The sequence below is a fragment of the Bombina bombina genome, chromosome 1 (genome assembly GCF_027579735.1).
Source record: "Bombina bombina isolate aBomBom1 chromosome 1, aBomBom1.pri, whole genome shotgun sequence".
In the NCBI taxonomy this organism is placed as follows: domain Eukaryota; kingdom Metazoa; phylum Chordata; class Amphibia; order Anura; family Bombinatoridae; genus Bombina; species Bombina bombina.
The window spans coordinates 460,602,507-460,628,150 of NC_069499.1; the positions used below are offsets into that span (position 1 = coordinate 460,602,507).

Sequence of the window (25,644 nt, forward strand, 5' to 3'; positions counted from 1 at the left end):
CCAGAGAAACTGTGTAGGTTGGATAAATACTTTGCGGTACCGGCGAGTACTGACGTTTTTCCTATACCTAAGAGACTAACTGAAATTGTTACTAAGGAGTGGGATAGACCCGGTGTGCCGTTCTCACCCCCTCCAATATTTAGAAAGATGTTTCCAATAGACGCCACCACTCGGGACTTATGGCAAACGGTCCCTAAGGTGGAGGGAGCAGTTTCTACTTTAGCTAAGCGTACCACTATCCCGGTGGAGGATAGCTGTGCTTTTTCAGATCCAATGGATAAAAAATTAGAGGGTTACCTTAAGAAAATGTTTGTTCAACAAGGTTTTATATTGCAACCCCTTGCATGTATCGCGCCGATTACGGCTGCGGCAGCATTTTGGATTGAGTCTCTGGAAGAGAACCTTAGTTCATCTACGCTAGACGACATTACGGACAGGCTTAGAGTCCTTAAACTAGCTAATTCTTTCATTTCGGAGGCCGTAGTACATTTAACCAAACTTACGGCTAAGAACTCAGGATTCGCCATACAGGCACGTAGGGCGCTGTGGCTAAAATCCTGGTCAGCTGATGTTACTTCTAAGTCCAAATTACTTAATATACCTTTCAAGGGGCAGTCTTTATTTGGGCCCGGTTTGAAAGAAATTATCGCTGACATTACAGGAGGTAAGGGCCACGCCCTACCTCAAGACAAAGCCAAAGCTAAGGCTAGACAGTCTAATTTTCGTCCCTTTCGGAATTTCAAAACAGGAGCAGCATCAACCTCCACTGCACCAAAACAGGAAGGAGCTGTTGCTCGTTACAGGCAAGGCTGGAAGCCTAACCAGTCCTGGAACAAGAGCAAGCAGGCCAGGAAACCTGCTGCTGCCCCAAAGACAGCATGAACCGAAAGCCCCCGATCCGGGACCGGATCTAGTGGGGGGCAGACTTTCTCTCTTCGCCCAGGCCTGGGCAAGAGATGTTCAGGATCCCTGGGCACTAGAGATCATATCTCAGGGATACCTTCTAGATTTCAAATTATCTCCCCCAAGAGGGAGATTTCATCTGTCAAGGTTGTCAACAAACCAGATAAAGAAAGAAGCGTTTCTACGCTGTGTACAAGATCTATTATTAATGGGAGTGATCCATCCGGTTCCGCGGTCGGAACAAGGACAAGGGTTCTACTCAAACCTGTTTGTGGTTCCCAAAAAAGAGGGAACTTTCAGGCCAATCTTAGATTTAAAGATTCTAAACAAATTCCTAAGAGTTCCATCATTCAAAATGGAAACTATTCGGACAATCTTACCCATGATCCAAAAGGGTCAGTACATGACCACAGTGGATTTAAAAGATGCTTACCTTCACATACCGATCCACAAAGATCATCACCGGTATCTAAGGTTTGCCTTCTTAGACAGGCACTACCAGTTTGTAGCTCTTCCATTCGGATTGGCTACGGCTCCAAGAATCTTCACAAAGGTTCTGGGTGCCCTTCTGGCGGTACTAAGACCGCGAGGGATTTCGGTAGCTCCGTACCTAGACGACATTCTAATACAAGCTTCAAGCTTTCAAACTGCCAAGTCTCATACAGAGCTAGTTCTGGCATTTCTAAGGTCGCATGGATGGAAAGTGAACGAAAAGAAGAGTTCTCTTTTTCCTCTCACAAGAGTTCCATTCTTGGGGACTCTTATAGATTCTGTAGAAATGAAGATTTACCTGACAGAAGACAGGTTAACAAAGCTTCAAAATGCATGCCGTGTCCTTCATTCCATTCAACACCCGTCAGTAGCTCAATGCATGGAGGTGATCGGCTTAATGGTAGCGGCAATGGACATAGTACCTTTTGCACGCCTACACCTCAGACCGCTGCAATTGTGCATGCTAAGTCAGTGGAATGGGGATTACTCAGATTTGTCCCCTACTCTGAATCTGAATCAAGAGACCAGAAATTCTCTTCTGTGGTGGCTTTATCGGCCACACCTGTCCAGGGGGATGCCATTCAGCAGACCAGACTGGACAATTGTAACAACAGACGCCAGCCTTCTAGGTTGGGGCGCTGTCTGGAATTCTCTGAAGGCTCAGGGACTATGGAATCAGGAGGAGAGTCTCCTTCCAATAAACATTCTGGAATTGAGAGCAGTTCTCAATGCCCTTCTGGCTTGGCCCCAATTAACAACTCGGGGGTTCATCAGGTTTCAGTCGGACAACATCACGACTGTAGCTTACATCAACCATCAGGGAGGGACAAGAAGCTCCCTAGCAATGATGGAAGTATCAAGAATAATTCGCTGGGCAGAGTCTCACTCTTGCCACCTGTCAGCAATCCACATCCCGGGAGTAGAGAACTGGGAGGCGGATTTCTTGAGTCGCCAGACTTTTCATCCGGGGGAGTGGGAACTTCATCCGGAGGTTTTTGCCCAAATACTTCGACGTTGGGGCAAACCAGAGATAGATCTCATGGCGTCTCGCCAGAACGCCAAACTTCCTCGCTACGGGTCCAGATCCAGGGATCCGGGAGCGGTTCTGATAGATGCTTTGACAGCACCTTGGAACTTCGGGATGGCTTATGTGTTTCCACCCTTCCCGCTGCTTCCCCGATTGATTGCCAAAATCAAACAGGAGAGAGCATCAGTGATTCTAATAGCGCCTGCGTGGCCACGCAGGACTTGGTATGCAGATCTAGTGGACATGTCATCCTGTCCGCCTTGGTCTCTACCTCTAAGACAGGACCTTCTGATACAGGGTCCATTCAAACATCAAAATCTAACTTCTCTGAAGCTGACTGCTTGGAAATTGAACGCTTGATTTTATCAAAACGTGGTTTTTCTGAGTCGGTTATTGATACCCTGATACAGGCTAGGAAGCCTGTTACCAGAAGGATTTACCATAAAATATGGCGTAAATACCTATACTGGTGCGAATCCAAAGGTTACTCCTGGAGTAAGGTTAGGATCGCTAGGATATTGTCTTTTCTACAAGAAGGTTTAGAAAAGGGTTTATCAGCTAGTTCATTAAAGGGACAGATTTCAGCTCTGTCCATATTGTTACACAGGCGTCTGTCAGAAAATCCAGACGTCCAGGCCTTTTGTCAGGCTTTAGCTAGGATCAAGCCTGTGTTTAAAGCTGTTGCTCCGCCATGGAGTTTAAACTTAGTTCTTAACGTTTTACAGGGTGTTCCGTTTGAACCCCTTCATTCCATTGATATAAAATTGTTATCTTGGAAAGTTCTGTTTTTAATGGCTATTTCCTCGGCTCGAAGAGTCTCTGAGTTATCAGCCTTACATTGTGATTCTCCTTATCTGATTTTTCACTCGGACAAGGTAGTTCTGCGTACTAAACCTGGGTTCTTACCTAAGGTAGTCACTAACAGGAACATCAATCAAGAGATTGTTGTTCCATCCTTGTGCCCAAATCCTTCTTCAAAGAAGGAACGTCTTCTACACAATCTGGATGTAGTTCGTGCCCTCAAGTTCTACTTGCAGGCAACTAAAGATTTTCGCCAAACTTCTTCCCTGTTTGTCGTTTATTCTGGACAGAGGAGAGGTCAAAAAGCTTCTGCTACCTCTCTCTCTTTTTGGCTTCGTAGCATAATACGTTTAGCCTATGAGACTGCTGGACAGCAGCCTCCTGAAAGAATTACAGCTCACTCCACTAGAGCTGTGGCTTCCACTTGGGCCTTTAAGAATGAGGCCTCTGTTGAACAGATTTGCAAGGCTGCAACTTGGTCTTCGCTTCATACTTTTTCCAAATTTTACAAATTTGACACTTTTGCTTCTTCGGAGGCTATTTTTGGGAGAAAGGTTCTTCAGGCAGTGGTTCCTTCTGTATAATGAGCCTGCCTATCCCTCCCGTCATCCGTGTACTTTTGCTTTGGTATTGGTATCCCAGAAGTAATGATGACCCGTGGACTGATCACACATAACAGAAGAAAACATAATTTATGCTTACCTGATAAATTCCTTTCTTCTGTTGTGTGATCAGTCCACGGCCCGCCCTGTTTTTAAGGCAGGTAAATATCTTTTAAATTATACTCCAGTCACCACTTCACCCCTGGTTACTCCTTTCTCGTTGATTCTTGGTCGAATGACTGGGACTGACGTAGAGGGGAGGAGCTATATGCAGCTCTGCTGGGTGAATCCTCTTGCATTTCCTGTTGGGGAGGAGTTATATCCCAGAAGTAATGATGACCCGTGGACTGATCACACAACAGAAGAAAGGAATTTATCAGGTAAGCATAAATTATGTTTTTTTGCACGCGTCGGGTTTACGCTCACGCACAAACTCTCTACTTTCAACTTGTAATAAGAGCGCAACCCAACGCGTGCAAAAAGCTTCTGTCTTGTGTAGTTTACGTTCGAGCGGGAGCCCTCCACTCGTAATCTAGCCCATAGTTATGGAGAAGTATCCCTGTCCACAACACAGCTATTGGAGTCATTTGTGAGCCTGTTAAACATTTTGTATACTACAGTATTAAAAGGATATGAAAACCAAAATTTTGTTTTGGGGATTAAGATAGAGCATGCAAATTACTTCTATTATCAATTGATTTCTTTCTCTTGGTATCTTTGTGTTGAAAAGCAGGGGTTTAATCTCTAACAAAGAATACCATGGGAACAAAGCAAATTTAATAATAGAAGTAAATTAGAACCTTCTTAAAATTGTATGCTCTGTCTGAACCACAAAAGAACATTTTTGGTTTTCGTATCTCTTTAATACTGTAGTATACAAAACCTTTTCCTTATAGAGTAATTTTAGCAGGGCATCCCAGGTGTTTATTTTTAACCTTTATGTTTCAGGAAATATGACAGCCACAGCAATGATGGAAATCCTTTCTGATAAGAGAAGTGGCATTAACATGGAAGGAGGGTTTATGACAACTGGAAGTATGGTTTCGATTTTACCGCAGGATCCACAACAACCATGCTGTCATTTTTTCACTGGGACCCCAGATCCTTCAAGGTACAGCAACTATTACAAAATAAATATTATTTTGGCAGACAGTATAAAGGTTTAAGGACCATGGAATTCAATGTTACTTTCTTTTTTTTCAACTACAATATATATTGCAGTTTAAAAAAAAAAAAGTTCTATGTAAGAGGAAAAAAATCTGCTTAAACTTAAATTTTAAAAGTGCTTTAATATGTTATTATTGTACTACTTCTTCCATATAACTGTGTGTTTAATCATATGCAATGAGTTTAACACATAGATAAAGTCTGCTCAAGAGCAACACGGACCAACTAAACAAATCCAGTGACAAGAGGCAAAAACAAATTACCAGCTAGCTCCCAGTAGTGCATTGCTAATCCTGTCTATCTAGGTATGTTTTTCATCAACAGATACCAAGAGGACAATGCAGATTTTATAAAAGAAGTCAAATAAAAAGTCTCCTAAAATTGCATTTTCCATATGAACAATAAAAGATTAACTTTGACTTTCTTTTCAAATCCATTAATGAAAAAATATATTAAAATAAATTGATTTTAACCCTAAATGGTTCCTTCTTTAATCCATCTAAATCCCTTTCGACCATTTTTAGAAAAGTTATTATGAGTTTATTTTCCCTTTTATCACCTTTAATTCACTTTTTTTATCCACAAACTTTTAAACTTAATATTCTCCCAAACTTATACAGAACAATTTTAATACAGAACACATACACACACAGAAAATAAAGGGAGGTCATGGTGTATATGCATGGAGAAGGCTTAGAAGAATATAGTTGCACATCTTAGAATACATTTATTCCTGTAAGCTATTCTGTTCAGGAAGCATATGTTTAGAGCACTGGTGGCCCGATCCAGTCATTAAGATCGGCAAATGTTCAAGACAGGAAAAAAGATGCTACTAGTTGGGCCGTCTTGAGGGCTTCATCCCCCCTTTGATTTAGGGCTTTCTGAGGAGACCACTTCTCTTAAGTGTTGTCTTCTCCTGCACATAGATTTAGGTGCAATAACCCAAGGGGTTTATCCCTGACCAAGCTAAAATAAATCATATTCCATCATGTTTTTAAAGGACAGAAAACATATTAGTAAACGAAGCAACACGTAGAAATGAGAGCACTTGCCAAAAACTGACATATGGGCATTTTTTTAGTTAGCTATCCAGTTTTGCTGGTTTCAATGATATTCTGTAGCTACTAATATTACAGCCTTTCAGTCCAGGATCAAACACAGTCTGTTTTATGAGTATATTCCTGTTTTCCCCCAGAAACAAAGATTTCTTAGTCTGTTAAAGCAAAGATCTCAGTCTTATACATTATGCCTGTTAAAGGGACAGTCAAGTCCAAAAAAAACTTTCATGTTTCAAATAGGGCATTTAATTTTAAACAACTTTCCAATTTACTTTTATCACCAATTTTGCTTTGTTCTTTTGGTATTCTTAGTTGAAAGCTAGACCTAGGAAGGCTCATATGATAATTTCTAAGCCCTTGAAGGCCGCCTCTAATCACATGCTTTTGTATTTGCTTTTCACAGCAGGGGAGGCTAGTTCAGGTAAACCCTATAGATAACATTGTGAGCACGCCCGTGGATTGTGGCAGACACTGCACTAATTGGCTAAAATGAAAGTCAATAGATAATAAATAAAATGTCATGTGATCAGGGGGCTGTCAGAAGATGCTTAGATACAAGTTAATCACAGAGGTAAAAAGTGTATTATTATAACTGTGTTGGTTCTGCAAAACTGGGAAATGGGTAATAAAGGGATTATCTATCTTTTAAAACAACAAAAATTCTGGTGTTGACTGTCCCTTTAAGGTTATTGCATGGTGGTTCATGGATTGATAATCTCTGTTTTATAAGTGACTCCATTTTCAATTTCCCCTTGAGACTGCTGAAATGTTGAGTTTCCGCTACAATCAAGAACCACCTCTGTTTAACTGTTTGACGACGATGGTAGTCCTATGGATGGTGGTCCTGCAAACCAAGAGAATTTACCAGTATCTTTTGTCTTTGAGTACTGGTCACACAGGGACTTTTCAATTTGATTTTGTGCCTTCACTTTAGTTTACACTGATTTCAGGGATACCTTGATAAATGCATACTCAAATGCTTTAATTGATTGCGATTCTGGAAGTATTTAATTTGTTTCTGCTTTTTGTAAAAACTATTCGTTATGCAAATCTGCTGTAGTTTTGAATATCTGTCTGAAGGAAAATCTAGCTGTTCCTGAGCCTTATAGAGCCTTTTCTGAGGTCTTTGAAAAGAATGGTACAAATTTGCCTCCTTCTAGACTTCCTTATAATTGCCCTATTTATCTGGTTCCTGGTGCCCCTATTCCTTATGGAAGAATATGTTCCTTGTCCAGCCCAGGACTACAGCATTCAAAAGAGTACATTGAGGAGAATCTGGCTAAAGTTTTTTTTTTTCTTCTTCTCCTTTCAGGTTTTCGAATGGTGTCAACTCCCTGAGGTAGTCTGTTTGAAACGGGGACGTGTGTATAAAATGAGCAAGCTGAGAGTGTTTCAGCCAGGTGGAATATCTCCCGCCTGCCACTAGCTTCAAATCCTCTCTATCTGCCAGTCTCCCTGCTCGTGTAAACTCTTTTAGTGGCAATGTATAGCCCCACTCCCCCAACCTCTGGAGACCGCTATCTAAACCACCTATCATCTCAGCATTCATAGGGATGGGGAAAAGAGGTGATCGGGTTCCCGTGATGTGTGATCTCTTAATCTTAATGGTTTCCCAAGTGTCAAACACATGTTTATGTATCGCCAATTCGCTACATTGGGGCGGTCTGAGGGATCTCGGAACCCAGCACAGTGCGCCTGCCGATGGGACTTTAAGGATATGCGAATCTAGAGACACCCATGCCTTCGTATCGCCTGCCCTGTGCCAATCCAATAGTCTTTGCAATGTTATAGCATTGTAATATGTTGTTATGTTGGGTACTCCCAACCCCCCGTGTATTGTCGTCCTGTACATGGAGTCCCTATTGATCCTGGGTTTAGTCTTCCCCCAGATAAATGAATTAATCTGTCTTTGAAGTTGGGATAGAAACCACTTCGGGAGGGGTATGGGGGCTGCTTGAAGTATATACAGGATCCTAGGCAGTGTAGTCATTTTGATGCATTGGGTACGTCCCCACCAGGAGATGGGTTTTAAGGCCCATGTGTGGAGGTCATGTCTTGTTGCGTTTAAGAGTTTAGTGTAGTTCTCAGTAAATAACAGTGGGAGGGTAGGGGATAGATAAATTCCCAGGTATTTGATTTGTTTCTGGGTATCATTGGGCATATGTTCGATAATGCTCGGAAGTCTGACTGTGTCATTGAGATATTTAGAATTTCCGACTTCTGGGTGTTTACTGAGAAATTCGAGAACTGGCCAAAAGTGTTTATCTCGTCTAAAATTATGGGTATGGTGTGAAATGGATTTGTGACTGTAAATAAGACGCCGTCAGCATATAATGCTATCTTGAAATCATGTGGGCCTATCTCGATACCTTTCACCTTTTGATTTTGTCTAATGTGAGCCGCAAAGACTTCCATAGTGAGGATGAAGAGTATTGGTGACAGTGGGCATCCCTGTCGTGTGCCGTTCTGTATTTTAAAGTGACTGGATAACATCCCATTTACCCTGACCTTTGCCGAGGGATTCACGTAAAGGCTAAAAATTTGCGTGATCGTGAGTGGACCGAACCCCATTACTTTTAAAGTTTCTCTTAGGAACCCCCAACTTATCCGATCGAACGCCTTCTCCGCGTCGGTGGTCAGGAGGGCAGCTGGTATTTTATTGTGTTTAGCGTAGGAAATGAGAGTTATTGCCCTAATGGTATTATCCCGTGCCTCCCTCCCAGGGATGAATCCCACCTGATCAGTGTGTACTAGGGTCTGCAATACGGTGTTGATTCTTTTGGCCAATATTTTTCCCAGGATTTTAATGTCCGTATTCAGTAAAGATATTGGTCTATAACTGCTGGGGTCGGAGAGATTTTTTTGGGGTTTGGGTATGACCGAGATATGGGCTGTCAGCATCTCTTGGGAGAATGAGCCCTCTTCCTCCAGTGTGTGGAAAAGCTTAAGTAAATGTGGGGCCAGAGCATCCTTAAATGATTTATAATAGGCGTTAGTGAAGCCATCTGGGCCTGGGCTTTTGCCTGACGGCAGGTCTTTTATAGCTATAAGGATCTCTGATAAGCTGATAGGGTTGTCTAAAGTTGCCCCCTGATCTGGCTGTAACTTGGGAAGGTTAGCCCCTTTTATGTAATTCCGTAAACCCTCTTGATGTTCGGGTGTCTCATTCGATTCTAAATTATATAGTTTGGAATAATAATCCCTAAAGTGATTAGCAATTCCCTCACTATCCACGATGTCTGTGTTTTCTGGGGTTGTTAGTTTATGTATTTGTGACTTTAATGATTGGGCCTTTAACGCTCTGGCTAGCAACGGGCCGGCTCTATTGCCTTCGAAGAAATAGAGTTTTCTAAGCGTAATTGCCCGTCTCTGTGCTTCCTTCGTTAAAATCTTATTAAGTTCTTGTCTAGTCTCAGTTATTTTTCGGAGGAGGGTGTTGTCTGTCGGTGAGTTTTTATGTGTCAGTTCCAGGTGGTTCAGTTGTGTAGTCAGTTTGTCCACTGTTTGATTATAAATCTTCTTTCTATAAGCTGTATGTTTAATGCACTCCCCTCTGATTACCGCTTTATGGGCCTCCCATACTGTGTGTGGCGAAATATTTGGTGATGTATTTAATAGGAAGTATTCTTTTATGGATTTCGCTATCTCATCCGTGGTGTGTGGGTGATGTAACAAAGATTCATCCATTCTCCAGATAAATGGTGTAATTGGGTGATTTGGCCATTGTAATTGTGTACACACCTGTGAATGGTCCGACCAGGAGGTCGGTTGGATATCTGAATCCCGCAGCAAGGAGAGATGGTTTCTATCTAACAGGATGTAGTCTATTCTGGTATATGCTGCCCAGGGGTATGAGTAAAAGGTGTAATTTCGCTGGGTTGGGTGCCTTATCCTCCATGTGTCTAATAGGCCTAAGTGTGAGAGGCATTTAAATACAGAGTTAGGGGGTCTTGTTTGGGCGGTAGGTCTGCTAGAGGAAGCGTCCAGGGCAGGGTCTAGTGTGACATTGAGGTCTCCCCCTAATATAAGTGTACCTATTTTGTGTTCAGTGATTAGGCTTTGTAAGGATTGGAAGAATTGGGCCCTTCTGCTGTTGGGGGCGTATACATTGACTAAGGTCACCGGTCTTTGAAACAGTAGACCTGTTAGAATGAGTATTCTACCTTCTGTGTCTGTCACCTTTCTCTGGAGTTGGAATTGGATGTTCTTGTGTAATAGCGTGCATACACCATTTTTTTTTACCACACCTGAACTATAGTACCCCAGTGTATAATCTTTCGAACAAAATGTGGGTTCCTTGTCTCTAACAAAATGTGTTTCCTGTAAGAAAACAATTGAATTTTTGTGGCTAGCTAAACTGCGTAAGGCTATCGCTCTCTTTGTGGGTGAATTGAGGCCCTTTGTGTTCTGTGATATTATGTTTATTACGGGGGTAGCCATTTGTATGTGTATTTGGTTAGAGTTCGTTGTAGGTTTACCCTCCTTAGTCCCATCGATAGTCGGAGTTGGGATCTCCTGCCTAAGGGGAAAGAACATGCTAGGTAGGGAGCGTTAGCAAGGTAGTCTGGCTTCTGCCTTCCAGGGTTGGTGACTGCTAGAGTAATAAAAGGAGCATTGGTTTCTGTGCTGCAATAGATAAATAACAAGTATAAACATAACAACAAAGTAATAAACGTAAAACAATAACATTTCAAACAATTAACTGTATGATGCTTTCGCATCCTTCTAGAAGTGAGTCTTAGGGGGGGAAGAGGGGGAGAAGAGAAACGTATATTCCCAGCGGATAACAGAGAAAGCAGGGAATAGGAACTAGTTACTGGTAGGGGTGTAAGGCAGCAAACATGCCTGTCCACATGTACAGCTACTTGAATGGTTAATATATCAAGGTAGGGAGGGGGAGATTAATATAGTGTAAAAGAGGGAGGAATGGAAAGAGGTGGGGGGATTCTATGTAAGAGGGCCCTCTAAGGGGGTTCAACATTGACTGTGTTCACGATGCATTCTAATTCAACAAGAAATTCGGGTCTATAACCCGTTGCAGTCTTTGGTAATTTAATGTCCCAAAATTGTACCATACAACCTTCTTCATGGTGGTTCAGTGTCTATGTCTCTAGCCTGCGATGAGGTTGGAATAGTATTTCTTTTCTTTTTAGGCATAGTAGACCATTCAGATTGTTGGTTGTTGTTTGGGAGCTTCCTTTGTGTCGGTTTGTCTACCATTAGATCTTTAATAGAAGGCAGAGAGGGTTGTGGGATGCCCAATTGCAGGCAGAACGATTCCAGGTCCTCTGGATCTTTGTATGTAAAAGTCTTGTCATTTTTGACGACTCTGATGGAGAATGGGAAACCCCATCTGTAGGGGATATCCAGATCTGTCAGATGTAAAGTCAAGTATCTCGCCTCTTTCCTCTTTGCAAGAGTGAGGGGACTGAGGTCTGCAAAAATCTGGAGGGAGTCTTCACCAAACCTGATGGGGGATTTCTTTCTTGCTGCCATCAGAATTGCTTCTTTGTCCATAAATTTGTGGCAACATAGGATTATATCCCTAGGTAGTGCTGATGGCGATGGTCTGGCTCTGAGAGCGCGGTGTGCTCTATCTAAGAGTATGTTATCTTCCCTCTCTGGCCCCAGCAAGAACTTAAATAAGTTTTGTAAATAGGACGGTATCTGTGGTGGCAATATTTACTCAGGTACTCCCCTAATTCTCAAATTCTGTCGCCTCCCCCTATTATCTAGGTCTTCTACTTGGGATTGAAGCTGTAATATGGTGGAATTCTGCTGTTGTAGGGTTATGGCCATGTCATCTGAGGTTTTAGCACTTTCATCTGCTTGCTCTTCCAAATGGAGAACTCTGTGGCCTAGGGCGTTAATGTCTTTTTTAACATCTGCCAAGCCATCCTTTATTAGTCTGCTGACTTGGGTTATGAATGAGTTCAGGTCCTCTTTCGTGGGCAGGGAACGTAAGTCTGCTCTAGTGATGGGGGTAGGGTCTGCAGGGTAGTCTGTGGAATCCATGCTATCTGTCTGTGAGGCTTCAACTATGGCTTGGGCCCCACTTTCAAATGTTTTAAAGAAGGAGTTTAGTTTCCCGCCACCTGAAGCAGTTTGTTTCTGCATTTTGTCAGATTTTTGTTTTTTGGCTGCCATAGCTAAGTAATGTGTAGCGGTCAAAACCGTTTTATCTGCAGAGTCCCTTCTGTGAGCCCAAATGTGAATTCTCCCTGTTTTATCTGCTGATATGAAAGTGGTTGCAATAGGTATCCGTTATGTAGCAACGGTTAATAGAAAGTCTTTATCAGCCAATCCTCTTGTTTTACAAGAATTAGCTCTGTTTCTATATTCCCCTGTATGTCTGGGCCCAATCCTGGGTTAAGTGTTCGTTTTCCTTTGACCCCCTATTAAGCCCTTCGGCACACTGACCTTGTAAGCAGCTGACCAAGCAAACACCGCTCCGAATCTGGGGCAACTTGAATCTATGGCGCTGCACCGTCTCCTTCTCTGCGTGCGGTGAGCTTAGCAGGCCTTGGTAGTGATCCGGTCACTCGCGCTGTGTGTTCCGTTTGCGCGTTCTGGCTCTTAATGGCGCCGCAACCTGTCAGTGCCCGGTTTCTCCCGATCACAGTGGATGGCTGTTAGATTTGTTTGTCCCCAATTAGGAGCTGCGCATGTGGTTCCGTTCCTCCGCACCAGGCCTCTGACGCGGCTCTTCTAAGCCCTGCTCACCGTTAGCTCTAATCAGCACCCACAGCTCTCCAATCTCTCCTCAGATGTTAGTCTTGGTAGTTTGCCTTGAATCATGGCATTTTAAAATGTTTTTTCTCCCCTTTTCTTGTAGCTTTCAGTGGACAGAATCGGAGCTTCAGATTTGTGCGGCCATGATCTTTCTCGGCCGGCTCCGCCCCCCCAATCTTTCCAGATTTTTAACAAGGTCATAATATAACATTTTCATAATCTATACTTTTTGTTTCAACTAATATTTAATAAAAAACATAATTTATGCTTACCTGATAAATTTATTTCTCTTGTAGTGTATCCAGTCCACGGATCATCCATTACTTATGGGATATTAACTCCTCCCCAACAGGAAGTGCAAGAGGATTCACCCAGCAGAGCTGCTATATAGCTCCTCCCCTAACTGCCATTACCAGTCATTCGACCGAAAACATGCAGAGAAAGGAAAACCATAGGGTGCAGTGGTGACTGTAGTTTAATGGAAAAATTACCTGCCTTAAAGTGACAGGGCGGGCCGTGGACTGGATACACTACAAGAGAAATAAATTTATCAGGTAAGCATAAATTATGTTTTCTCTTGTTAAGTGTATCCAGTCCACGGATCATCCATTACTTATGGGATACCAATACCAAAGCTAAAGTACACGGATGACGGGAGGGACAGGCAGGCTCTTTATACGGAAGGAACCACTGCCTGAAGAACCTTTCTCCCAAAAACAGCCTCCGAAGAAGCAAAAGTGTCAAATTTGTAAAATTTGGAAAAAGTATGAAGAGAAGACCAAGTTGCAGCCTTGCAAATCTGTTCAACAGAAGCCTCATTCTTAAAGGCCCAAGTGGAAGCCACAGCTCTAGTAGAATGTGCTGTAATTCTTTCAGGAGGCTGCTGTCCAGCAGTCTCATAGGCTAACCGTATTATGCTACGAAGCCAAAAGGAGAGAGAGGTAGCCGAAGCTTTTTGACCTCTCCTCTGACCAGAATAAACGACAAACAGGGAAGACGTTTGTCGAAAATCCTTAGTTGCCTGTAGATAAAATTTCAGGGCACGGACTACATCTAGATTGTGTAGCAGACGTTCCTTTTTCGAAGAAGGATTAGAACACAAAGATGGAACCACAATCTCTTGATTGATATTCCTGTTAGTGACCACCTTAGGTAGGAACCCAGGTTTAGTACGCAGAACTACCTTGTCTGAATGAAAAATCAGATAAGGAGAATCACAATGTAAGGCAGATAACTCAGAGACTCTTCGAGCCGAGGAAATCGCCATTAAAAACAGAACTTTCCAAGATAACAACTTGATATCAATGGAATGAAGGGGTTGAAACGGAACCCCCTGTAAAACATTAAGAACTAAGTTCAAACTCCATGGTGGAGCAACAGTTTTAAACACAGGCTTGATCCTAGCTAAAGCCTGACAAAAAGCTTGAACGTCCGGAACTTCTGACAGACGTTTGTGTAAAAGAATGGACAGAGCTGAAATCTGTCCCTTTAAGGAACTAGCGGATAAACCCTTTTCTAAACCTTCTTGTAGAAAAGACAATATCCTCGGAATCCTAACCTTACTCCATGAGTAACTCTTGGATTCGCACCAATATAAGTATTTGCCATATCTTATGGTAAATCTTTCTGGTAACAGGCTTCCTAGCCTGTATTAAGGTATCAATAACTGACTCAGAAAAACCACGTTTTGATAAAATCAAGCGTTCAATTTCCAAGCAGTCAGCTTCAGAGAAATTAGATTTTGATGTTTGAAGGGACCCTGGATCAGAAGGTCCTGTTTCAGAGGTAGCGACCAAGGTGGACAGGATGACATGTCCACTAGATCTGCATACCAAGTCCTGCGTGGCCATGCAGGCGCTATTAGAATCACTGATGCTCTCTCCTGTTTGATTCTGGCAATCAATCGAGGAAGCATCGGGAAGGGTGGAAACACATAAGCCATCCCGAAGGTCCAAGGTGCTGTCAAAGCATCTATCAGAACTGCTCCCGGATCCCTGGATCTGGACCCGTAACGAGGAAGCTTGGCGTTCTGTCGAGACGCCATGAGATCTATCTCTGGTTTGCCCCAACGTCGAAGTATTTGGGCAAAGACCTCCGGATGAAGTTCCCACTCCTGGGATGTGGATTGCTGACAGGTGGCAAGAGTGAGACTCTGCCCAGCGAATTATCTTTGATACTTCCATCATTGCTAGGGAGCTTCTTGTCCCTCCCTGATGGTTGATGTAAGCTACAGTCGTGATGTTGTCCGACTGAAACCTGATGAACCCCCGAGTTGTTAACTGGGGCCAAGCCAGAAGGGCATTGAGAACTGCTCTCAATTCCAGAATGTTTATTGGTAGGAGACTCTCCTCCTGATTCCATTGTCCCTGAGCCTTCAGAGAATTCCAGACAGCGCCCCAACCTAGTAGGCTGGCGTCTGTTGTTACAATTGTCCAGTCCGGCCTGCTGAATGGCATCACCCTGGACAGATGTGGCCGAGAAAGCCACCATAGAAGAGAATTTCTGGTCTCTTGATCCAGATTCAGAGTAGGGGACAAGTCTGAGTAATCCCCATTCCACTGACTTAGCATGCACAATTGCAGCGGTCTGAGATGTAGGCGTGCAAAGGGTACTATGTCCATTGCTGCTACCATTAAGCCGATCACCTCCATGCATTGAGCTACTGACGGGTGTTGAATGGAATGAAGGACACGGCATGCATTTTGAAGCTTTGTTAACCTGTCTTCTGTCAGGTAAGTCTTCATTTCTACAGAATCTATAAGAGTCCCCAAGAAGGGAACTCTTGTGAGTGGAAAGAGAGAACTCTTCTTTTCGTTCACCTTCCATCCATGCGACCTTAGAAATGCCAGTACTAACTCTGTATGAGACTTGGCAGTTTGAAAGCTTGAAGCTTGTATCAGAATGTCGTCTAGGTACGGAGCTACCGCAATTCCTCGCGGTCTTAGTACCGCCAGAAGAGCACCCAGAACCTTTGTGAAGATTCTCGGAGCCGTAGCCAATCCGAATGGAAGAGCTACAAACTGGTAATGCCTGTCTAGAAAGGCAAACCTTAGATACCGGTAATGATCTTTGTGAATCGGTATGTGAAGGTAAGCATCCTTTAAATCCACTGTGGTCATGTACTGACCCTTTTGGATCATGGGTAAAATTGTCCGAATAGTTTCCATTTTGAACGATGGAACTCTTAGGAATTTGTTTAGGATCTTTAAATCCAAGATTGGCCTGAAAGTTCCCTCTTTTTTGGGAACCACAAACAGATTTGAGTAAAACCCTTGTCCTTGTTCCGACCGCGGAACCGGATGGATCACTCCCATTAATAAAAGATCTTGTACGCAGCGTAGAAACGCCTCTTTCTTTATTTGGTTTGTTGACAACCTTGACAGATGAAATCTCCCTCTTGGGGGAGAGAATTTGAAGTCTAGAAGGTATCCCTGAGATATGATCTCTAACGCCCAGGGATCCTGGACATCTCTTGCCCAAGCCTGGGCGAAGAGAGAAAGTCTGCCCCCCACTAGATCCGTTCCCGGATCGGGGGCCCTCGATTCATGCTGTCTTAGGGGCAGCAGCAGGTTTCCTGGCCTGCTTGCCCTTGTTCCAGGACTGGTTAGGTCTCCAGCCTTGTCTGTAGCGAGCAACAGCTCCTTCCTGTTTTGGTGCAGAGGAAGTTGATGCTGCTCCTGCTTTGAAATTACGAAAGGAACGAAAATTAGACTGTCTAGCCTTAGGTTTGGCTCTGTCTTGAGGCAGGGCATGGCCTTTACCTCCTGTAATGTCAGCGATAATTTCTTTCAACCCGGGCCCGAATAAGGTCTGCCCTTTGAAAGGTATATTAAGCAATTTAGATTTAGAAGTAACGTCAGCTGACCAGGATTTTAGCCACAGTGCTCTGCGTGCCTGAATGGCGAATCCGGAATTCTTAGCCGTAAGTTTAGTTAAATGTACTACGGCATCTGAAATAAATGAGTTAGCTAATTTAAGGGCTTTAAGCTTGTGTGTAATCTCATCTAATGGAGCTGATTCAAGTGTCTCTTCCAGAGACTCAAACCAAAATGCTGCTGCAGCCGTGACAGGCGCAATGCATGCAAGAGGTTGCAATATAAAACCTTGTTGAACAAACATTTTCTTAAGGTAACCCTCTAACTTTTTATCCATTGGATCTGAAAAGGCACAGCTATCCTCCACCGGGATAGTGGTACGCTTAGCTAAAGTAGAAACTGCTCCCTCCACCTTAGGGGACCGTTTGCCATAAGTCCCGTGTGGTGGCGTCTATTGGAAACATCTGTCTAAATATCGGAGGGGGTGAGAACGGCACACCGGGTCTATCCCACTCCTTAGTAACAATTTCAGAAAGTCTCTTAGGTATAGGAAAAACGTCAGTACTCGCCGGTACCGCAAAATATTTATCCAACCTACACATTTTCTCTGGTATTGCAACTGTGTTACAATCATTCAGAGCCGCTAACACCTCCCCTAGTAATACACGGAGGTTTTCCAGCTTAAATTTAAAATTTGAAATATCTGAATCCAGTTTGTTTGGATCAGAACCGTCACCCGCAGAATGAAGCTCTCCGTCCTCATGTTCTGCAAATTGTGACGCAGTGTCTGACATGGCCCTAATATTATCAGCGCACTCTGTTCTCACCCCAGAGTGATCACGCTTACCTCTTAGTTCTGGTAATTTAGCCAAAACTTCAGTCATAACAGTAGCCATATCCTGTAATGTGATTTGTAATGGCCGCCCAGATGTACTCGGCGCTACAATATCACGCACCTCCCGAGCGGGAGATGCAGGTACTGACACGTGAGGCGAGTTAGTCGGCATAACTCTCCCCTCGTTGTTTGGTGAAATATGTTCAATTTGTACAGATTGACTTTTATTTAAAGTAGCATCAATACAGTTAGTACATAAATTTCTATTGGGCTCCACTTTGGCTTTAGCACATATAGCACAGATATCTTCCTCTGAATCAGACATGTTTAACACACTAGCAAATAAACTAGCAACTTGGAAATACTTTTCAAGTAATTTACTATAATATGAAAACGTACTGTGCCTATAAGAAGCACAGAAAAAGTTATGACAGTTGAAAATAAATAAACTGAAAAGTTATAGCATCAAATCTTTGTAAAAAACACAATTTTAGCAAAGGATTGCTCCCATTAGCAAAGGATAACTAACCCTGATAGCAGAAAAAAAAAAAAAAAAAATACAGAAATAAACGTTTTTTTTTTTTATCACAGTCAACTACAATCTCACAGCTCTGCTGTGAGTGATTACCTCCCTCAAAACAAGTTTTGAAGACCCCTGAGTTCTGTAGAGATGAACCGGATCATGCAGGGAAGACAATAAACTTCTGACTGAATTTTTTGATGCGTAGCAAAAGCACCAAAAAAGGTCCCTCCCCCTCACACATAACAGTGAGAGAGATCAGTAAACTGTCATAAATTAAATAAAACGACTGCCAAGTGGAAAAAAATAGTGCCCAAAACATTTTTTCACCCAGTACCTCAGAAAATTAAACGATTTTACATGCCAGCAAAAAACGTTTAACATTAATAAATTGAGTGTTATTAAAAAGCCTGTTGCTAGTCCCTGCAAATTAGGCTAAAGTTTTATGCATACAGTATAATTCCAGTGAAGTGCCATTCCCCAGAATACTGAAGTGTAAAATATACATACATGACAGCCTGATACCAGTTGCTGCTACTGCATTTAAGGCTGAGTTTACATTATATCGGTATGGCAGAATTTTCTCATCAATTCCATTGTCAGAAAATAATAAGCTGCTACATACCTCTTTGCAGATTAATCTGCCCGCTGTCCCCTGATCTGAAGTTTACCTCTCCTCAGATGGCCGAGAAACAGCAATATGATCTTAACTACTCCGGCTAAAATCATAGAAAAACTCAGGTAGATTCTTCTTCAAATTCTACCAGAGAAGGAATAACACACTCCGGTGCTATTATAAAATAACAAACTTTTGATTGAAGGTATGAAACTAAGTATAATCACCACAGTCCTCTCACACATCCTATCTATTCGTTGGGTGCAAGAGAATGACTGGTAATGGCAGTTAGGGGAGGAGCTATATAGCAGCTCTGCTGGGTGAATCCTCTTGCACTTCCTGTTGGGGAGGAGTTAATATCCCATAAGTAATGGATGATCCGTGGACTGGATACACTTAACAAGAGAAATATATATTTGCTCTACCTTGACCACATAAAAATTAAATCTTATAGGGAGAAATGAAACATAACAATCACAATAATATAAGAAGGTATACCTTTTTCCCTTCTCTATTATCAAGAAGAAAGAAAGAAAAAAAGAAAAAACTAACAAACCTCTTGTCCTTTCTCCTTTTCAACCACAGAAACAACAGAAAAAAAAATCTATCTATCTATCTTGATACCTTTCCCCCTAAGTTCTATATAAGAGACAATCAGTTTGAATTTATAACGTCTTGAAACACGTAAAAATAACTAAATCTCCCCCCCAACAAAACAAAACAAAAGAAAACAAAGCACAACAACAATAAGAGAAAAAAAAATGACTTTTCTCTCCTCTTTCCCCCCTCTCTGTAATCTAATCTAGTCAGGCTCTTCAAAAAGCCATTCCCCTCTCAACCTACAATTTTCCATATAGACTGTATTTTTGAAATTTTCAATTATTTTCTTCTGCTCTTCAATCTCCCTAGTTTTAATCCAGTTCTCCCATTTACTAAAAAAGCATGTTGTATTAATGTCAATGTGGTATAAAGTATCTTGTAATTCTATAAGAAATTGGTGATGAATAATTTCCCCAAGATTCCCAAAGGAGGGTGATTTAACCTGTTTCCATCCTTTTAATATAAGATTCCTTGCTAACAAAATTACCATCGTTATGAATTTCCGATTTTGCAACTGTTCTTTTTTATAGTGGAAAAAAAAGATCTGTTCTGGTTGTAAGAGCATTTGAGTTTGATAAACTTTGCTCAACCAATAATTTATCTTTCCCCAGAATCTTTGTATCTTAGGGCAAAGCCAAAAACTATTAATCAAATTTGTCTTTGGTTGTCTACATTTGGTACACAACGTTCCTTCCCCCATACCACCCCATTTGGCAATCTTCTCAGGTGTGATATACACCATCCACATTAACTTTACATGCTGTTCACGCATAGGGATAGCTAGTGATGCTTCCTCCACTCTCTCCACGCTTTTTAATATTAATTGCGTGGTTAGATTCGGAAAGTACAATTCCCTCCATTTTGCAGTTCCAGTTTCAATATATTGTTTATAGTTTATATTATTTATTAGATTGTATAACAAAGATATTGAATATTTACCACTTTTAATAAGATTAATTACCGGAACTTGTGGTAAGAGATCCCAGTTATTCCCTTGTATTTGTATTAATTTGAGGCAATAATGCCTGATTTGTAAAAATGAAAAAAAATGTTTCTCTGAGAGGAGGTATTTATTTTTAATTATTTCGAAATCTTCAACCTGAATTATACCCTGGTTATTTTTTGTTAATTGAATGACGTTAGATAGTTCCTTTTCTTGCCAGACTGAAAATATTTTAGAAGAGAGACCCTGTTTGAATTCTGAATTTCCTTTGATGGATAAATAACGTGTTGCGTAGGGATATATACCTAAATATTTACATGTTCTGTGCCATGCTACAACTGTGTCCCTAAGCAGATCTATTCTTTTGACATATGGTGGGAGATTTTTAACCTCTAGATGGAGAATATTTTTAAATATAAAGGTTTTATCAAACCATTTTCTATCTCTGGTAAGGTAAAATGATTACTCTCCAAGAGCCAGTCTAGAGCAATCTTTGTCACTGCCACAAGATTGTATATTATTAAATTAGGGAGACCCAGGCCCAGATATTCTTTTTTAAGTACTAATTTTTGATAGCTAAGTCTAGGCCTACTGTTCGTCCATATATATTCCTTAATTGCCTGATTAGATATCTTAATCTCGTGTTTCCTGATTAGAAGAGGAATGTTCTGAAAAAGATACAATAACCTTGGGAGTGCTATCATCTTAAGTAAATTTATTATAGTGGAAGAGAGGTCCATCTTTTGAGGGTTTCACAAAATTGTCTAATACCATTGCCAATATTCAGAGCATACCATTCTGAAGGATCGCTAGATATTTTAACCCCCAGATATGTCATATATTTAGTTACTTCTTTAAATATTTTTGTTTCTGATTTTTGGGTTTTTTTTAAGCCATAATACTTCAGATTTAGACTGATTAATATGATACCCTGAAAAAGAGCCGTAGTTTTCTATAATCTGGCATATTTTGTTAAAGTTTTTGTTTGAATTTCTAGAAAATACCAATAGATCGTCTGCATAGACCGCCAACTGTATTCTCTTACCACCCATCTCAATCCCTTGTATATTATTTCTCAGAGCAATCAATAAAGGTTCCAAAGCAATATTAAAAATCAAGGGCGACAAAGGACATCCCTGCCTTGTCCCTCTTAAGAGGGGGAAGTAGGATGTTTTGTTACCATTAATAATTATCGCAGCCCTAGACTCACTATAAAGTTTCTTGATTAAGTTAAGACTGTTACCTGTATATCCAAATTTTATAAGAGAAGTAACAAGGTGGTCCCATGTGACAGAATCAAAAGCTTTACTTGCATCCAGTGATACTATTGAAATATCCTCTTTATTAGCTTTTTTTATTATATTTGTCATTATACCATTGGTCTGAGATTGTTAAAGACTTTCCTTAAGTTAACATTTGAAGACCTTCCTTTCATGAAACCTGTTTGATCAGAGTGTATTATTGTGTCCAGTGAAACCTGTATCCTTTTAGCTAATATACTAGTCATTATTTTATAATCAATGTTGAGTAGTGAGATGGGTCTATAAGAGTCTATTAGTTGTGGATCTTCCCGGTTTAGGTATGACTATTATTGTGGATTCGTTAAAGTCAGCTGATGGTTCCAATTGTCCATTCCAGAGCCCATTCAGCAGAGCATTTAATATAGGGGTTATTTCCTCTATAAGAATTTTGTAAAACTCGGATGGGAGACCATCCGGACCTGCCGCTTTATTATTTGCCATTGTTTTGATTATTTGTTTCATTTTCTGTAATAGGTTCATTAATTTTTGTTAGACAATTACTTTCTAGCTTTGGAACTGTCAAAGATTTCCAAAATGTCTCATTTATAGTAAAATTAATATGCTGTGCTGAATAGAGCTCCGTAAAGTATTCAAGGAAGGCCTTTTGTATGTCCTTTGTCTGGGTCCATATATGATCTTTATTTTTAATTTTTTTTATAAAACTTTTAGTTTTATGATTTTTATCAATTCGTGCTAGAAAGCTGGCCACCTTGTTACCATACCTATAAAACTGTGCGCAGGATTTTATATTTTCTCTGATTTCATTTTGCATAAGGCAATTGTCTCTATCTTTTTTAGCCTGAATATATTGTTGCCAATTATCTGCAGTTTTTGCCTGAATATATCTAGAATATTTGTTAATCAAACAATTAGTTGCTGTCTATATGCATGCGTTTTTTTTATTTTGTTTTTTTTGGTATGCCAGAATTTCGCCTCTTAATACAGCTTTCGCGGCGTTCCAATATATATGAGTTTTATCAAAAGAACTGTTATTAAACTGTTTATATTCAGCCCATTTAGATTTTAGAAAATTTATAAACTTACTATTTTTTGCTAAATATTTCGGAAAGAAGAACTGGTTGGATTTCCGACTCTTTTGTTTAGGATCTAATGTGATTGAGATGGGGGCATGGTCTGATATAGTTATTATGTCAATAAGTGTTTCATGGATCCAATCTGTTAACTTCTCTGAAGTAAGGAAATAATCTATTCTAGATAAAGTTTATTTTGATTTTGAGAGACATGTATACTCTCTTTCATCAGGATGTCTGATTCTATATATATCAATTAATTTTAAATCCTGCTGAAACCTCTTTATAAGAAGGGACTCTCTTTTTCTTCTCGCTATTGTAGATTTATCTAGTAATTTTTGCCTTATTGCTTGCTCTACGTTGCCTCTACTTCTATCTACTATAGTATTGGGAGCGATATTAAAATCTCCTCCAATAATTAAAGTATTTGTGGAGTGTATTAACAGCTTATCCCGCAAACTTTGCCAAAAGTCTACATCCTCCTCATTTGGACCATATACGTTGCATATAACAATCTTCCTATCCGCAATTTCAATTTCTAATATGATATATCTTCCTTCCTCGTCTCTCTCTAATTTATCAATTTTATAGTCTATTGTTTTACTAAACAGAATAGCCACTCCTTTTTTCCTTTGGTGCCCTGTGGTATATATAACCTCTTTGACCCAATCCCCTTTTAATTTGATAGCCTCTTCCCCTTTTAGGTGTGTTTCCTGCAAGAGCAGTATCTGAGCACCTAATTTTTTTGCGTATCTCAGAATGGATTTACGTTTCATGGGTGATGTAATTCCCCCTATATTCCACGAAACTACTTTAAGACTCATTTTCTCTAATCTGTGGGTTTAGCTATTTCTAATAAGATTCATCCATAGCTATAAAATGTTTGCGGGATAAGGCCCCAATAATAGCAAACAAGAGAGAAAAAAATAAAGAGAAAGGGGGGAGAGGAGAAAAGAAAGAAGAAGAAAAAAAAAAAAAAAACACAAATCTATCACTCTAAATTACCAAAACTTCATTAATTCCCTTTATTTCACTGGAGGTCTTCCTCTTTCCTTCCAGTTTCCCCTTAAAGGGGATTTTTTCCCCATAGCTTAATTTTATTCTGAACATTTTTCTAAAAACGAAATTTATATACATTACACTCTTTTATGTGTTAAACATACAAAATAAAACCAGTACCAAAAGATTTAAAGAAAGCAGGGACAGGGTTCATGTTACAAGACCTTGTTGTCTCTCTAAGCTGTCTTTATGATCTTTGAGAAACTCATTTACTTCCTCTACGTCTGTGAATACCCTATTCCCTGTAGTAGTGTGTATACTAAGTCTAGCTGGGTATAAAAGTCTGACTCTCCAACCTTCTTGTATTAGTTTGGTACATATTGGCGCAAGAGTTCGCCGTTTATTAGATGTCTCATAAGAGAACTCATTAAATAGTAAGAGTTTCCTACCCCTATAATTAATTTCTCCATTTGCCTTCCGATAGGCGTTCATAATTTTGATTTTTTTCCTGAAAATTCAGCAGTTTCATAATAACCGGTCTACCTGTTTTATTTCTTCCCTCCTCTTGTCTTTCTGGGCCTATTCTATGTATTCTCTCAATTGTTATATTTTGAGTTTCTACTCCAATATTTAATAGACCCATTAAATCTACCTCCACAAATCTTTTGAGATCTTTCTCCTGAATATCCTCCGTCAGGCCAATAAGGCGTAAGTTATTTCTTCTGGCCCTATTTTCTAGGTCCTCAAGTTTATTTTTCATGTTTTCAATCTGGGTGGACATAGTGCGTAGTGTCTGTTCCCTCTGTAGGGCCCCATCCTCAATATCTGATATTCTTTGTTCTGCATATGTGAGTCTGGTTGCAAATTGTTTTACTTCAAGTGTTAGTGAGGTGATATTATTTTGAATTAAGTCAAACTTGGGTGTAAATAGTGCGTCAAGCTGCTTAATTAATTCTTCATTGTTAGAGCTTTGTGCAAGATTTATTTCCCCCATTCCCCCCTGTGCTTCTTGTGAAATTCTATTCCCTTTTTTTTCTTGATTTTTACTTCGGGAAGACATACCTGGTGAGGTGATTTTGCTTTTGTTTAAATATTTTTCCATAAATATATGTGTTCTCCTCCTTTACCCCTCAGTTAAGTGATATCCCCTTGTGTTTAAGAAGTGAGACTATATGTTAGTAGATAATACCAGACTATGTAATTGTTCTTGAGGGATTTTTAGGCCCACCTCTATTAGTAAGGGGATGCAGATTACTTTTCCAAGTTAAATTAAATTGTAGACTATCCCTTTAGGTAAACATAGACATATTTGTTCGTGTTTGCTATTTTCCCTTCTACCTTCAGCTATATAAGCTGGGTATATGATGTTCAAGTTTTACTTGTAACTATCAAGTGCGAGGTCCTTCACCAGACTAATTTAAAAGCTTAACGCCTGCTTAGATGGGAAGGTTATATGTGAGTGAGTTCGAATTATACCTTCCAAAGTTTTAAAGGATTACTTTCTGTTATAATTTTTAAGCCAAACAACTAACATATTAAAGTTAATAAACATTATATTAAAACCTACTGACCTATATTTTCTCCAAAACGAAGTTTCATAACATTATAAAAGTTATATCTTTTATTCCCCGATGATGTCACATTATCCTGCCCACTATTTTCAGCACTGTATGTTCAAAATACTTAAACCAATGAAATTGTGTTTAAAGCGCCATTTTGAAACCTAGGTATTGTAAACGGATTGGTACAGAGCAAAGGATACCCACGGAGTGGGTTTGGAAAACAAATAAATTTGCAGACAAGATTTCTGATATACGGTAGAGATATGTTAATGAAATGCTATTGATAAAATGCGTATTTGGGGTAGTTAGTTAGTAACAGGCATAGAAAATATTTACTTACAGTGGCCCTTTAATAATGTATGTACCAAACCTATTTTACGTAATTTCTTGAATTCAGGCCTAACCCAAATTACATTTATTATCTTTTACCACACCTTTATATATAAAACCTCTAAGATTGCTTTTAGTTCTCTATCAAACTTATCAACCACAAAAAGAGCTTGGTTTTTTATTAAAGGTCTCTAAGAGCAAATTCATATAAAGTAGTTCAGTGTTAAACTAATTTTGTCAAGTTAAGACTTGGAAGTAAGGTTTTTCTACTATTCCAAACTATTTATAGCTTATGGAGTTTTAATGACCC

General features: G+C 40.3%; 1 protein-coding gene across 2 annotated transcripts in view; it reads left to right on the forward strand.

Moving 5' to 3' along the window:
* Positions 1-25,644, forward strand: part of SCRN3 (secernin 3) — a 190,989-nt gene that overhangs the window by 106,896 nt on the left and 58,449 nt on the right. For both annotated transcript variants that reach the window (XM_053698460.1, XM_053698459.1), the window contains one exon: positions 4,774-4,936. In XM_053698460.1, the coding sequence (XP_053554435.1) occupies positions 4,774-4,936 (163 nt within the window). The remainder of the gene's footprint in view (positions 1-4,773; positions 4,937-25,644) is intronic.